The sequence below is a fragment of the Bombina bombina genome, chromosome 2, assembly GCF_027579735.1.
Source record: "Bombina bombina isolate aBomBom1 chromosome 2, aBomBom1.pri, whole genome shotgun sequence".
NCBI lineage: Eukaryota > Metazoa > Chordata > Amphibia > Anura > Bombinatoridae > Bombina > Bombina bombina.
In genome coordinates, this window is record NC_069500.1 from 821,116,570 (window position 1) to 821,133,232 (window position 16,663).

The following is a 16,663-nucleotide window of genomic DNA, read 5'->3' on the forward strand; positions in this document are numbered from 1 at the left end:
GTAAAGCCTTAAATGCAGTGATAGCGACTGGTATCAGGCTTATTAATAGAGATACATACTCTTATAAAAGTGTATTTTAAAACGTTTGCTGGCATGTTTAATAGTTTTTTACATATGTTTGGTGATAAAACTTATTGGGGCCTAGTTTTTTCCACATGGCTGGCTTGAATTTTGCCTAGAAACAGTTCCCTGAGGCTTCCCACTGTTGTAATATGAGTGGGAGGGGCCTATTTTAGCGCTTTTTTGCGCAGAAAAATTACAGACACAGACATCCAGCTTCTTCCTGCATGATCCAGGACTTCTCTGAAGGGCTCAAAAGGCTTCAAAAGTCGTATTGAGGGAGGTAAAAAGCCACAGTAGAGCTGTGGCAGTTGTTGTGACTGTTTAAAAAACGTTTTTGTCATTTGTTATTCCGTTTTTGGTATTAAGGGGTTAATTATCCATTTGCAAATGGGTGCAATGCTCTGCTAACTTATTACATACACTGTAAAAATTTTGTTAGTGTAACTGCATTTTTGCACTGTTATTTCAAAATTTGGAGAAAATTTGTGTTTCTTAAAGGCGCAGTAACGTTTTTTATATTGCTTGTAAACTTGTTTTAAAGTGTTTTCCAAGCTTGCTAGTCTCATTGCTAGTCTGTTTAAACATGTCTGACACAGAGGAACCTACTTGTTCATTATGTTTGAAAGCCATGGTGGAGCCCCATAGGAGAATGTGTACTAAATGTATTGATTTCACCTTAAACAGTAAAGATCAGTCTTTATCTATAAAAGAATTATCACCAGAGGGTTCTGTCGAGGGGGAAGTTATGCCGACTAACTCTCCCCACGTGTCAGACCCTTCGCCTCCCGCTCAGGGGACGCACGCTAATATGGCGCCAATTACATCAGGGACGCCCATAGCGATTACCTTGCAGGACATGGCTGCAATCATGAATAATACCCTGTCAGAGGTATTATCTAGATTGCCTGAATTAAGAGGCAAGCGTGATAGCTCTGGGGTTAGGAGAGATACAGAGCACGCAAATGCTGTTAGAGCCATGTCTGATACTGCGTCACAGTATGCAGAACATGAGGACGGAGAGCTTCAGTCTGTGGGTGACATCTTTGACTCGGGGAAACCTGATTCAGAGATTTCTAATTTTATATTTAAGCTTGAGAACCTCCGTGTATTGCTTGGGGAGGTATTAGCTGCTCTGAATGACTGTAACACAGTTGCAATTCCAGAGAAATTGTGTAGGCTGGATAGATACTATGCGGTGCCGGTGTGTACTGACGTTTTTCCTATACCTAAAAGGCTTACAGAAATTATTAGCAAGGAGTGGGATAGACCCGGTGTGCCCTTTTCCCCACCTCCTATATTTAGAAAAATGTTTCCAATAGACGCCACTACACGGGACTTATGGCAGACGGTCCCTAAAGTGGAGGGAGCCGTTTCTATTTTAGCAAAGCGTACCACTATCCCGGTTGAGGACAGTTGTGCTTTTTCAAATCCAATGGATAAAAAATTGGATGGTTACCTTAAGAAAATGTTTATTCAACAAGGTTTTATTTTACATCCCTTGCATGCATTGCGCCTGTCACTGCTGCGGCGGCATTCTGGTTTGAGGCCCTGGAAGAGGCCATCCATACAGCTCCATTGAATGAAATTATTGACAAGCTTAGAACGCTTAAGCTAGCTAACTCATTTGTTTCTGATGCCATTGTTCATTTGAATAAACTAACGGCTAAGAATTCCGGATTCGCCATCCAGGCGCATAGGGCGCTATGGCTTAAATCCTGGTCAGCTGACGTGACTTCAAAGTCTAAATTACTCAACATTCCTTTCAAGGGGCAGACCTTATTCGGGCCTGGCTTGAAGGAAATTATTGCTGACATTACTGGAGGCAAGGGTCATACCCTTCCTCAGGACAGGGCCAAATCAAAGGCCAAACAGTCTAATTTCCGTGCCTTTCGAAATTTAAAGGCAGGAGCAGCATCAACTTCCTCCGCTTCAAAACAAGAGGGAACTGTTGCTCATTCCAGACAGGCCTGGAAGCCTAACCAGTCCTGGAACAAGGGCAAGCAGGCCAGAAAGCCTACTGCTGCCCCCAAGACAGCATGAAGGAACGGCCCCCTATCCGGAAACGGATCTAGTGGTGGGCAGACTTTCTCTCTTCGCCCAGGCGTGGGCAAGAGATGTTCAGGATCCCTGGGCGTTGGAGATCATATCTCAGGGATATCTTCTGGACTTCAAAGCTTCTCCTCCACAAGGGAGATTTCATCTTTCAAGGTTATCAGCAAACCAGATAAAGAATGAGGCATTCCTAAGCTGTGTTCAAGACCTCCTAGTAATGGGAGTGATCCATCCAGTTCCGCAGACGGAACAAGGACAGGGATTTTATTCAAATCTGTTTGTGGTTCCCAAGAAAGAGAGAACCTTCAGACCAATCTTGGATCTAAAGATCTTAAACAAATTCCTCAGAGTTCCATCATTCAAAATGGAAACTATTCGGACCATCCTACCCATGATCCAAGAGGGTCAGTACAAGACCACAGTGGACTTAAAGGATGCCTACCTTCACATACCGATTCACAAAGATCATCATCGGTTCCTAAGGTTTGCCTTTCTAGACAAGCATTATCAATTTGTAGCTCTTCCCTTCGGGTTGGCCACTGCCCCGAGAATTTTTACAAAGGTTCTGGGCTCACTTCTGGCGGTTCTAAGACCGCGAGGCATAGCGGTCGCTCCGTATCTAGACGACATCCTGATACAGGCGTCAAGCTTTCAAATTGCCAAGTCTCATACAGAGATAGTTCCGGCATTTCTGAGGTCGCATGGGTGGAAAGTGAACGTGGAAAAGAGTTCTCTATCACCACTCACAAGAGTCTCCTTCCTAGGGACTCTTATAGACTCTGTAGAGATGAAAATTTACCTGACGGAGTCCAGGTTATCAAAACTTCTAAATGCTTGCCGTGTCCTTCATTCCATTCCACGCCCGTCAGTGGCTCAGTGCATGGAAGTAATCGGCTTAATGGTAGCGGCAATGGACATAGTGCCATTTGCGCGCCTGCATCTCAGACCGCTGCAATTATGCATGCTAAGTCAGTGGAATGGGGATTACTCAGATTTGTCCCCTCTACTAAATCTGGATCAAGAGACCAGAGATTCTCTTCTCTGGTGGCTATCTCGGGTCCATCTGTCCAAGGGTATGACCTTTCGCAGGTCAGATTGGACGATTGTAACAACAGATGCCAGCCTTCTAGGTTGGGGCGCAGTCTGGAACTCCCTGAAGGCTCAGGGATCGTGGACTCAGGAAGAGAAACTCCTCCTAATAAATATTCTGGAGTTAAGAGCAATATTCAATGCTCTTCTAGCTTGGCCTCAGTTAGCAACACTGAGGTTCATCAGATTTCAGTCGGACAACATCACGACTGTGGCTTACATCAACCATCAAGGGGGAACCAGGAGTTCCCTAGTGATGTTAGAAGTCTCAAAGATAATTCGCTGGGCAGAGTCTCTTGCCACCTGTCAGCGATCCACATCCCAGGCGTAGAGAACTGGGAGGCGGATTTTCTAAGTCGTCAGACTTTTCATCTGGGGGAGTGGGAACTCCATCCAGAGGTGTTTGCTCAACTGGTCCATCGTTGGGGCAAACCAGAACTGGATCTCATGGCGTCTCACCAGAACGCCAAGCTTCCTTGTTACGGATCCAGGTCCAGGGACCCGGGAGCAACGCTGATAGATGCTCTAGCAGCTCCTTGGTTCTTCAACCTGGCCTATGTGTTTCCACCGTTTCCTCTGCTCCCTCGACTGATTGCCAAAATCAAACAGGAGAGAGCATCAGTGATTCTGATAGCGCCTGCGTGGCCACGCAGGACCTGGTATGCAGACCTAGTGGACATGTCATCTCTTCCACCATGGACTCTGCCTCTGAGGCAGGACCTTTCAATCATCCAAATCTAATTTCTCTGAGACTGCATGGAGATTGAACGCTTGATTCTATCAAGGCGTGGCTTCTCCGAGTCAGTCATTGATACCTTAACCCCTTAATGACCACAGCACTTTTCCATTTTCTGTCCGTTTGGGACCAAGGCTATTTTTACATTTCTGCAGTGTTTGTGTTTAGCTGTAATTTTCCTCTTACTCATTTACTGTACCCACACATATTATATACCGTTTTTCTCGCCATTAAATGGACTTTCTAAAGATACCATTATTTTCATCATATCTTATAATTTACTATAAAAAAATTATAAAATATGAGGAAAAATTAAAAAAAATAAACACTTTTTCTAACTTTGACCCCCAAAATCTGTTACATATCTACAACCACCAAAAAACACCTATGCTAAATAGTTTCTAAATTTTGTCCTGAGTTTTGAAATACCCAATGTTTACATGTTCTTTGCTTTTTTTGCAAGTTATAGGGCCATAAATACAAGTAGCACTTTGCTATTTCCAAACCATTTTTTTTTTTTTCAAAATTAGCGCTAGTTACATTAGAACACTGATATCTTTTAGGAATCTCTGAATATTCATTGACGTATATATTTTTTTTTAGTAGACAACCCAAAGTATTGATCTAGGCCCATTTTGGTATATTTCATGCCACCATTTCACCGCCAAATGCGATCAAATAAAAAAAATCGTTCACTTTTTCACAAATTTTTTCACAAACTTTAGGTTTCTCACTGAAATTATTTACAAACAGCTTGTGCAATTATGGCACAAATGGTTGTAAATTCTTCTCTGGGATCCCCTTTGTTCATAAATAGCAGACTTATATGGCTTTTGTGTTGCTTTTTGGTAATTAGAATGCCACTAAATGCCACTGCGCACCACACGTGTATTATGCCCAGCAGTGTAGGGGTTAATTAGGGAGCATGTAGGGAGCTTTTTGGGGTAATTTTAGCTTTAGTGTAGTGTAGTAGACAACCCCAAGTATTGATCTAGGCCCATTTTGGTATATTTCATGCCACCATTTCACCGCCAAATGCGATCAAATAAAAAAAAAAGTTACATTTTTCACAATTTTAGGTTTCTCACTGAAATCATTTACAAACAGCTTGTGCAGTTATGGCACAAATGGTTGTAAATGCTTCTCTGGGATCCCCTTTGTTCAGAAATAGCAGACATATATGGCTTTGGCATTGCTTTTTGGTATTTAGAAGGCCGCTAAATGCCGCTGCGCATCACACGTGTATTATGGCTAGCAGTGAAGGGGTTAATTAGGTAGCTTGTAGGGAGCTTGCAGGGTTAATATTAGATTTACTGTAGAGCTCAGCCTCCCACCTGAAACATCAGACCCCCTGATCCCTCCCAAACAGCTCTCTTCCCTCCCCCACCCCACAATTGTCCCCGCCATCTTAAGAACTGGCAGAAACTCTGCCAGTACTAAAATAAAAGGTATTTGGCCCTTTTTAAAAAAAAAAAAAGAAGAAGCATATTTACATATGCTGATGTGTACGATCCCCCCTTAGACCCCAACCTCACTGATCCCCCCTAAACAGCTCTATAACCCTCCCACTCTAACTTAATGGGCGCCATCTTGGGTACTGGCAGCTGTCTGCCAGTACCCAGTTTAGAAGAAAAAATTGTTTTTTTTTTTTACATTTATTAAAACGTTTCTGTAATGTAGCTTCCCCCCACACAAAACCAACCCCCCACCCCTCCATGATCACTTTTCTTCTGTTAAGTGTGATCAGTCCACGGGTCATCATTACTTCTGGGATATTACTCCTCCCCAACAGGAAGTGCAAGAGGATTCACCCAGCAGAGCTGCATATAGCTCCTCCCCTCTACGTTACTCCCAGTCATTCTCTTGCACCCAACGACTAGATAGGATGTGTGAGAGGACTATGGTGATTATACTTAGTTTTATATCTTCAATCAAAAGTTTGTTATTTTAAAATAGCACCGGAGTGTGTTATTACCTCTCTGGCAGAGTTTGAAGAAGAATCTACCAGAGTTTTTGTTATGATTTTAGCCGGAGTAGTTAAGATCATATTGCTGTTTCTCGGCCATCTGAGGAGAGGTAAACTTCAGATCAGGGGACAGCGGGCAGATGAATCTGCATAGAGGTATGTAGCAGCTTTTATTTTCTGACAATGGAATTGATGAGAAAATCCTGCCATACCGATATAATGTCATGTATGTATACTTTACACTTCAGTATTCTGGGGAATGGTACTTCACTAGAATTACACTGTAAGAAATACATAAAGCTGTTTAATAACTAGAGATTATGTTTAACGTTTTTGCTGGAATGTAAAATCGTTTTCATTTACTGAGGTACTGAGTGAATAAATGTTTGGGCACTATTTTTCCACTTGGCAGTTGCTTAATCTGTTTTCTGACAGTTTCTGTTCTCCCTCACTGCTGTGTGTGAGGGGGAGGGGCCGTTTTTTGGCGCTTTTACTACTCATCAAATATTTCAGTCAGCAACTCATTGTATTCCCTGCATGATCCGGTTCATCTCTACAGAGCTCAGGGGTCTTCAAAACTTATTTTGAGGGAGGTAATTTCTCTCAGCAGAGCTGTGAGAATTGTAGTTTGACTGAGATAAAAAAACGTTTATTCTGTAATTTGTTTCCTGCTTTCAGAATTTGTTATCTTTGCTAATGGGATTAAACCTTTGCTAAAGTTGTGTTGTTTACAAGGATTGAGGCTATAACTGTTTCAATTTATTAATTTTCAACTGTCATAGATCTTCTGTGCTTCTTAAAGGCACAGTACGTTTTAATATTATTCTAATTGAATTGTATTTCCAAGTTGCAAGTTTATTTGCTAGTGTGTTAAACATGTCTGATTCAGAGGATGATACCTGTGTCATTTGTTGCAATGCCAAAGTGGAGCCCAATAGAAATTTATGTACTAACTGTATTGATGCTACTTTAAATAAAAGTCAATCTGTACAAATTGAACAAATTTCACCAAACAACGAGGGGAGAGTTATGCCGACTAACTCGCCTCACGTGTCAGTACCTACATCTCCCGCTCAGAGGGAGGTGCGTGATATTGTAGCGCCGAGTACATCTGGGCGGCCATTACAAATCACATTACAGGATATGGCTACTGTTATGACTGAGGTTTTGGCTAAATTACCAGAACTAAGAGGTAAGCGTGATCACTCTGGGGTGAGAACAGAGTGCGCTGATAATATTAGGGCCATGTCAGACACTGCGTCACAGGTGGCAGAACATGAGGACGGAGAGCTTCATTCTGTGGGTGACGGTTCTGATCCAAACAGACTGGATTCAGATATTTCAAATTTTAAATTTAAACTGGAAAACCTCCGTGTATTACTAGGGGAGGTGTTAGCGGCTCTGAATGATTGTAACACAGTTGCAATACCAGAGAAAATGTGTAGGTTGGATAAATATTTTGCGGTACCGACGAGTACTGAGGTTTTTCCTATACCTAAGAGACTTACTGAAATTGTTACTAAGGAGTGGGATAGACCCGGTGTGCCGTTCTCACCCCCTCCGATATTTAGAAAAATGTTTCCAATAGACGCCACCACAAGGGACTTATGGCAAACGGTCCCTAAGGTGGAGGGAGCAGTTTCTACCTTAGCTAAGCGTACCACTATCCCGGTGGAGGATAGCTGTGCTTTTTCAGATCCAATGGATAAAAAGTTAGAGGGTTACCTTAAGAAAATGTTTGTTCAACAAGGTTTTATATTGCAACCCCTTGCATGCATTGCGCCGATCACGGCTGCAGCGGCATTCTGGATTGAGTCTCTGGAAGAGAACATTGGTTCAGCTACTCTGGACGACATTACGGACAGGCTTAGAGTCCTTAAACTAGCTAATTCATTCATTTCGGAGGCCGTAGTACATCTTACTAAACTTACGGCGAAGAATTCAGGATTCGCCATTCAGGCACGCAGGGCGCTGTGGCTAAAATCCTGGTCAGCTGATGTTACTTCTAAGTCTAAATTGCTTAATATACCTTTCAAAGGGCAGACCTTATTCGGGCCCGGGTTGAAAGAGATTATCGCTGACATTACAGGAGGTAAAGGCCATGCCCTGCCTCAGGACAAAGCCAAAGTTAAGGCTAGACAGTCTAATTTTCGTTCCTTTCGTAATTTCAAAGCAGGAGCAGCATCAACTTCCTCTGCACCGAAACAGGAAGGAGCTGTTGCTCGCTACAGACAAGGCTGGAAACCTAACCAGTCCTGGAACAAGGGCAAGCAGGCCAGGAAACCTGCTGCTGCCCCTAAAACAGCATGAATTGAGGGCCCCCGATCCGGGATCGGATCTAGTGGGGGGCAGACTTTCTCTCTTCGCCCAGGCTTGGGCAAGAGATGTCCAGGATCCCTGGGCGCTAGAGATAATATCTCAGGGATACCTTCTGGACTTCAAATACTCTCCTCCAAGAGAGAGATTTCATCTGTCAAGATTGTCAACAATCCAGACAAAGAAAGAGGCGTTTCTACGCTGCGTACAAGAGCTCTTGTTAATGGGAGTAATCCATCCAGTTCCACGATCGGAACAGGGACAGGGGTTTTACTCAAATCTGTTTGTGGTTCCCAAAAAAGAGGGAACTTTCAGACCAATCCTGGACTTAAAGATCCTAAACAAATTCCTAAGAGTTCCATCGTTCAAGATGGAGACTATTCGGACAATTTTACCTATGATCCAAGAGGGTCAGTACATGACCACTGTAGATTTAAAAGATGCTTACCTTCACATACCGATTCACAAAGATCATTATCGGTACCTAAGGTTTGCCTTCCTAGACAGGCATTACCAGTTTGTGGCTCTTCCATTCGGATTGGCTACAGCTCCAAGAATCTTCACAAAGGTTCTGGGTGCTCTTCTGGCGGTACTAAGACCGCGGGGAATCTCGGTAGCTCTATACCTAGACGACATTCTGATACAAGCTTCAAGCTTTCAAACTGCCAAGTCTCATACAGAGTTAGTGCTGGCATTTCTAAGGTCACATGGATGGAAGGTGAACGAAAAGAAGAGTTCACTCGTTCCACTCACAAGAGTTCCCTTCCTGGGGACTCTTATAGATTCTGTAGAAATGAAGATTTACCTGACAGAGGACAGGCTAACAAGACTTCAAAGTGCTTGCCGCACCCTACATTCCATTCAACACCCGTCAGTGGCTCAATGCATGGAGGTAATCGGCTTAATGGTAGCGGCAATGGACATAGTACCCTTTGCACGCTTACACCTCAGACCACTGCAACTGTGCATGCTAAGTCAGTGGAATGGGGATTACTCAGACTTATCCCCTTCTCTGAATCTGGATCAAGAGACCAGAAATTCTCTTCTATGGTGGCTTTCTCGGCCACATCTGTCCAGGGGGATGCCGTTCAGCAGACCAGACTGGACAATTGTAACAACAGACGCCAGCCTTCTAGGTTGGGGTGCCGTCTGGAATTCTCTGAAGGCTCAGGGACAATGGAGTCAGGAGGAGAGTCTCCTGCCAATAAACATTCTGGAATTGAGAGCAGTTCTCAATGCCCTCCTGGCTTGGCCCCAGTTGACAACTCGGGGGTTCATCAGGTTTCAGTCGGACAACATCACGACTGTTGCTCACATCAACCATCATCGAGGGACAAGAAGCTCCCTAGCTATGATGGAAGTATCAAAGATAATTCTCTGGGCAGAGTCTCACTCTTGCCACCTGTCAGCAATCCACATCCCGGGAGTGGAGAACTGGGAGGCGGATTTCTTAAGTCGTCAGACTTTTCATCCGGGGGAGTGGGAACTTCATCCGGAGGTCTTTGCCCAAATACTGCGACGTTGGGGCAAACCAGAGATAGATCTCATGGCGTCTCGACAGAACGCCAAGCTTCCTCGTTACGGGTCCAGATCCAGGGATCCAGGAGCAGTCCTGATAGATGCTCTGACAGCACCTTGGGACTTCAGGATGGCTTACGTGTTTCCACCCTTCCCGTTGCTTCCTCGATTGATTGCCAGAATCAAACAAGAGAGAGCATCAGTGATTCTAATAGCACCTGCGTGGCCACGCAGGACTTGGTATGCAGACCTGGTGGACATGTCATCCTGTCCACCTTGGTCTCTACCTCTGAAGCAGGACCTTCTGATACAGGGTCCCTTCAAACATCAAAATCTAACTTCTCTGAAGCTGACTGCTTGGAAATTGAACGCTTGATTTTATCAAGACGTGGGTTTTCTGAGTCAGTTATTGATACCTTAATACAGGCTAGGAAACCTGTTACCAGAAAGATTTACCATAAGATATGGTGTAAATACCTATATTGGTGTGAATCCAAAGGTTACTCTTGGAGTAAGGTTAGGATTCCTAGGATATTGTCTTTTCTACAAGAAGGTTTAGAAAAGGGTTTATCTGCTAGTTCATTAAAGGGACAGATCTCAGCTCTGTCCATTCTGTTACACAAACGTCTGTCAGAAGTTCCTGACGTCCAGGCTTTTTGTCAGGCTTTGGCCAGAATTAAGCCTGTGTTTAAAACTGTTGCTCCACCATGGAGTTTAAACCTTGTTCTTAATGTTTTACAGGGCGTTCCGTTTGAACCCCTTCATTCCATTGATATAAAGTTGTTATCTTGGAAAGTTCTATTTTTAATGGCTATTTCCTCGGCTCGAAGAGTCTCTGAATTATCAGCCTTACATTGTGATTCTCCTTATTTGATTTTTCATTCGGATAAGGTAGTCCTGCGTACTAAACCTGGGTTCTTACCTAAGGTAGTTACTAACAGGAATATCAATCAAGAGATTGTTGTTCCTTCTTTATGCCCAAATCCTTCTTCAAAGAAGGAACGTCTACTGCACAACCTGGATGTAGTCCGTGCTCTAAAATTTTACTTACAGGCAACTAAGGAATTTCGACAAACGTCTTCTCTGTTTGTCATTTACTCTGGGCAGAGGAGAGGTCAAAAAGCTTCCGCTACCTCTCTTTCTTTTTGGCTTCGTAGCATAATTCGTTTAGCTTATGAGACTGCTGGACAGCAGCCTCCTGAAAGAATTACAGCTCATTCTACTAGAGCTGTGGCTTCCACTTGGGCCTTCAAGAATGAGGCCTCTGTTGAACAGATTTGCAAGGCTGCAACTTGGTCTTCGCTTCATACTTTTTCCAAATTTTACAAATTTGACACTTTTGCTTCATCGGAGGCTATTTTTGGGAGAAAGGTTCTTCAGGCAGTGGTTCCTTCTGTATAAAGAGCCTGCCTATCCCTCCCGTCATCCGTGTACTTTTGCTTTGGTATTGGTATCCCAGAAGTAATGATGACCCGTGGACTGATCACACTTAACAGAAGAAAACATAATTTATGCTTACCTGATAAATTCCTTTCTTCTGTAGTGTGATCAGTCCACGGCCCGCCCTGTTTTTAAGGCAGGTAAATATTTTTTAATTTATACTCCAGTCACCACTTCACCCTTGGCTTTTCCTTTCTCGTTGGTCCTTGGTCGAATGACTGGGAGTGACGTAGAGGGGAGGAGCTATATGCAGCTCTGCTGGGTGAATCCTCTTGCACTTCCTGTTGGGGAGGAGTAATATCCCAGAAGTAATGATGACCCGTGGACTGATCACACTACAGAAGAAAGGAATTTATCAGGTAAGCATAAATTATGTTTTTGTGCTTTTGCACAAACAAGATTAGGCCACATTTATTACAACATTTTCCGTAGTGTAGCGGTTCCCACCCGCTCCCGCCCCGTGCACGCGCCCGCCCGCCACCCTCCGTGCACGCGCGCCCCCGACGATCCCGCCCCCGATCCCGCCCCCCTTGACGTCATGCGGCACACCGATGGCCGCCCACCCGCCTCCCAAGTCGGCTCCCACCCACCAACGAAACCGGCCATCGATGTCCGGTGCAGAGAGGGCCACAGAGTGGCTCTCTCTGCATCGGATGGCCATGTGAGGTTATTGCAGGATGCCTCCATATCGAGGCATCACTGCAATAACCGGAAAGCAGCTGGAAGCGAGCAGGATCGCTTCCAGCTGCTTTCCACACCGAGGACGTGCAGGGTACGTCCTCAGGCGTTAACTGCCTTTTTTTTTGAGGACGTACCCTGCACGTCCTCGGTCATTAAGGGGTTAATACAGGCACGGAAGCCTGTCACCAGGAAAATCTACCATAAGATATGGCGTAAATATCTTTATTGGTGTGAATCCAAGAGTTACTCATGGAGTAAGGTGAGGATTCCTAGGATATTGTCCTTTCTCCAAGAGTGTTTGGACAAAGGCTTATCAGCTAGTTCTTTAAAAGGACAGATCTCTGCTCTGTCTATTCTTTTGCACAAGCGTCTGGCAGAAGTTCCAGACGTCCAGGCATTTTGTCAGGCTTTGGTTAGGATTAAGCCTGTGTTTAAAACTGTTGCTCCCCCGTGGAGCTTAAACTTGGTTCTTAAAGTTCTTCAGGGAGTTCCGTTTGAACCCCTTCATTCCATTGATATTAAACTTTTATCTTGGAAAGTTCTGTTTTTGATGGCTATATCCTCGGCTCGAAGAGTCTCTGAGTTATCTGCCTTACATTGTGATTCTCCTTATCTGATTTTTCATTCAGACAAGGTAGTTCTGCGTACCAAACCTGGGTTTTTACCTAAGGTGGTTTCTAACAAGAATATCAATCAAGAGATTGTTGTTCCATCATTGTGTCCTAATCCTTCTTCAAAGAAGGAACGTCTTTTGCATAATCTGGACGTAGTCCGTGCCTTGAAGTTTTACTTACAGACTACTAAAGATTTTCGTCAAACATCTGCCCTGTTTGTCATTTACTCTGGACAGAGGAGAGGTCAAAAAGCTTCGGCAACCTCTCTCTCCTTTTGGCTTCGGAGCATAATACGCTTAGCCTATGAGACTGCTGGACAGCAGCCCCCTGAAAGGATTACAGCTCATTCTACTAGAGCTGTGGCTTCCACCTGGGCCTTTAAAAATGAGGCCTCTGTTGAACAGATTTGCAAGGCTGCGACTTGGTCTTCGCTTCACACCTTTTCAAAATTTTACAAATTTGACACTTTTGCTTCTTCGGAGGCTGTTTTTGGGAGAAAGGATCTACAGGCAGTGGTTCCTTCCGTTTAAGTTCCTGCCTTGTCCCTCCCATCATCCGTGTACTTAGCTTTGGTATTGGTATCCCACAAGTAATGGATGATCCGTGGACTGGATACACTTAACAAGAGAAAACATAATTTATGCTTACCTGATAAATTTATTTCTCTTGTAGTGTATCCAGTCCACGGCCGACCCTGTCCTTTTTAAGGCAGGTCTAATTTTTGTATATTAAATTGCTGGTTTTGTTCTGTGAAACCACCATCCATTAACATAGGTTGTTTTCTTTCCTATGGCATGGAGAGTCCACAATTTCATTCCAATTACTAGTGGGGTACTCAACTCCTGGCATGCAGGAGGAGGCAAAAAGCAACCCAGCAGAGCTTTTAAGTGTCACTTCCCTTACCCATAATCCCCAGTCATTCTTTGCCTCTATCATCGGGAGGACGTGCAAAGACCGTGTCTGAAGATATTTAATCCTTTAATGGGTACTTTTCTCTGCAAGCAAGGATTGGGGCTTTGCTGTGTCCATGTCAATCTCTTTAGTTAAAGTAATGGTGGCTTTTAGCAGTTAGAAGACCGCGAGGTAGTCATTGCTTAACTTCTAATATCAATGCTATCCCTTTATAGAAAACCAGGGTTGGCTACTCTGTTTTTCTTTTACCTTCAGGTCCCTGTCAGCGGTCATCACTTTCTGTACACACGCCTCTTTATATTATCTCTGTCTGTTTACCAAATCACAATACTTAGAGAGAACAATTGAAAATTAACATTTTATGTCTCCTAACCCCCACTGGGAGTTTAATTTTCTTCTGCTGCCTATGTTTACACAGTTTTGCTATAGCCAATACTTAAGTATAGAAGCTTTCAGTATAGGTAGGCATACCACAGGCAAAGTCAGCTTTTTCAATTGCTGAAATAATGGTAAAAGCTATTGTAAACACCAGCAGGTAAAATTAATCATTTAAACAGCTTTTCAATGTACTCCCATTATCACATTTGCTTGATTCTCTTGGTATTTGTTGAAGGACCAGCAATTCACTACTGGGAGGTAACTGAGCACTTCTGGTAGACCAATGACAATAATCATATATATTTTGCCCCAATCAGCAACTAGCTTAGAGTATTGCATTATCCTGATCTTACCTAACTATGTTTTTCAACAAAGGATATCAAGAGAATGAAGCAAATTAGATCAAAGAAATAAACTGGAAAATTATATACTCTATCTGAATTGGGTGGGGGGGAGGGTTTTATGTCCATGATCAATTCTCTCGATGCCCACCTTTTGTCAGGTCTCTCACCAATTTCTGAATTTGGAATTTCATGTCTAGTTATCTATAATTCTATATTTTTGTTTTATACTTGAATATATAATACTTATAAGATTTGCTCTTTTGCCTTTCGTGAAAATATATTGGCCAGTCCCATATACATTTCCCAATGTTAAATTTGCAGCTCCATTCTGATAAAAGGTAATATATCCTCAATTATGTGGTGTTTTTGCAGACATTTTATGGGAGGTATCTTATTCTGGCTTCAGTTAAATATTAATCTGTTAATTACTGCTATAATTGTATGTTATTTAATGTTTCCTTTTATTTTTTGTAGCCAATGTCCAGTTACTGCATTCTGGCTGAGGATTCGTACATCAAAATGGTAAGAGATCACATCTCTAGTATTTTTTATTATTGCTTTGCCTCCTAATCTTTTTAGAGTTTGTACATTTATATCTCTATACACTTATTTTCCACTGACTCTTAAAGCAAAATTTGTCTGGATTCTCATGAGACATGTCAACCCTTAAAATAACTGCTCTGCAGATCACCATAATACTGCTTTGAGTTGCCACCTTGTGCTTAGCTTCTTAGTTGAGAATGTTTTTCCTCAGAAGTAAACCACCTTCTATAACTGATCCATACCCTAGCATCTCCTTCATTCCACATATATGAACAAATTGCACCCTGTATAGAGGTCGAGGAGAAGTTGTACTGAAAGGTTCCTGTTCTTTTTGGGAGTGAGCAAGTAATTTACAACTTTAGTTTGGACAGTCCTGAAACATCTGAATTATTTCACTAGAAAGCCAGGAGTTAAAAGCAAACATTTAACATGATTTGATGTAACCTTCTTTTTTTTATAGATGTACGATATCCAGGGAGATCTGCAGAAGGAGAGTCAGGTCACAGTCTCAATCATTCTTGAGAATCAGAGTCAGAGATTTTTGAAAAATATGGAGTTTAATGTGTTAGATTCACTCAACACCAAAATGCTGAGGCCGGAGGGATCGTCAGTGCATGATGGAATCCAAGTGCCCTTCCAGCTGCCACCAGGTAAAACTGTCACACTTCTTTAACTTCACTTCTGCCTAAACAATTACTGTGTTCCAAGTTGCCAGCAACAGTGCTGCAGTTTTCATTATCGCTTGGGCGGCACAAAGCAAAAGTTGCTAGATTTTTGTTAAAAAAATAAAATGCAAATCACAAACTTATTTTTCTTCTTAAAAGTGAAGAGTCCACAGCTGCATTCATTACTTTTGGGAAATACAGAACCTGACCACCAGGAGGAGGCAAAGACACCCCAGTCAAAGGCTTAAATACCTCCTCCACTTCCCTCATCCCCCAGTCATTCTTTGCCTTTTGTCACAGGAGGTTGGCAGAGAAGTGTCAGAAGTTCGAGAGAGTCTCTCATGGAGGGTAGTACTCTTCCCAATGGGACTGGGGTCTTAAGTTATCCTGTCAGCCTCTCAGGGAGAGCATGGATGAAAGTTAGAGTCCAGAGATGCAGTGAGAGTTTTCCTGCAAAACCCATTGTGACTCATAGTAACAGCTCCATGGTAATCAGCGTTGACAAGTTTTGCTGCCTTCCTTTCTTCACTCAAGTCCATGTCAGAAGCGAGGCTACTATCTGTCACACTTGAAGGGCCGTGTTCCTGTTCCACGGCGTAGATTCCAGTAAGATTGTTTCATTTTATTTTGATATGTGAATCTAATGTTAACGAAACAAGGTAGGGTCCCAGTGGGACTCCTTTCCTTCTTAATAAGGAATCATGGGTTAATATCTCCTGAGGGGGGTTATTAAACATGGCTTCAGGGGCCCCTATCTCGGAGCTAGGTCTTCAGTTGATCCGGCGAGGGATGATTTTGCCTTCCGTCATAGGCTGGCTCGCCTTTGTGTTCTTTTAAGACATGTTTTGGCAATGTTGGAGGATCCCAGTCTTAGTGGGCCGAGGGATCCGCGGCCATAGAAGCTGGATGGCAAAATGGATAGGACGTTTGGGGATGAAGCCAATCTCCTTAACGTCACCGTTTTTTCTTTTGCTTTGTTTTTCGGTTCCAGTTCTGAGCTTGGGTGAATGGGGCTTTTAATCATCTGGTTCCATTGTCGTCCTCATTCACCTTGGGCATTCAACCGATGGGTGCTTCCTTCAATTTATTTTTTGATTCGGATGGACGTGTTTAATTTGGTTTTTCTTAAGTCTGTTAGTATTTCGTTTTTTTGAACGCTCTTCTCTGGGACCAATACTTGCGGCTTAGGTCGCGTGGGCACTTTCTCGGAAGTTGCGCACTTGATTTATAATAGAATAATTTTTTTCTAGTTTAGTTATCGATCCTTCGGGACAATTTTTCTTGGACCTTGGGCAGTTCTAGAGTGTCGTTATACCAGGCAGGTACTGGTCAGATACTTTTTTCTG

General features: G+C 43.1%; 1 protein-coding gene across 2 annotated transcripts in view; it reads left to right on the forward strand.

Moving 5' to 3' along the window:
* The window catches only part of AP3D1 (adaptor related protein complex 3 subunit delta 1), a 419,857-nt gene that overhangs the window by 334,237 nt on the left and 68,957 nt on the right, over nucleotides 1–16,663 (forward strand). For both annotated transcript variants that reach the window (XM_053703077.1, XM_053703078.1), the window contains 2 exons: nucleotides 14,584–14,631; nucleotides 15,113–15,302. In XM_053703077.1, coding sequence (XP_053559052.1) covers nucleotides 14,584–14,631; nucleotides 15,113–15,302 — 238 coding nt within the window. The remainder of the gene's footprint in view (nucleotides 1–14,583; nucleotides 14,632–15,112; nucleotides 15,303–16,663) is intronic.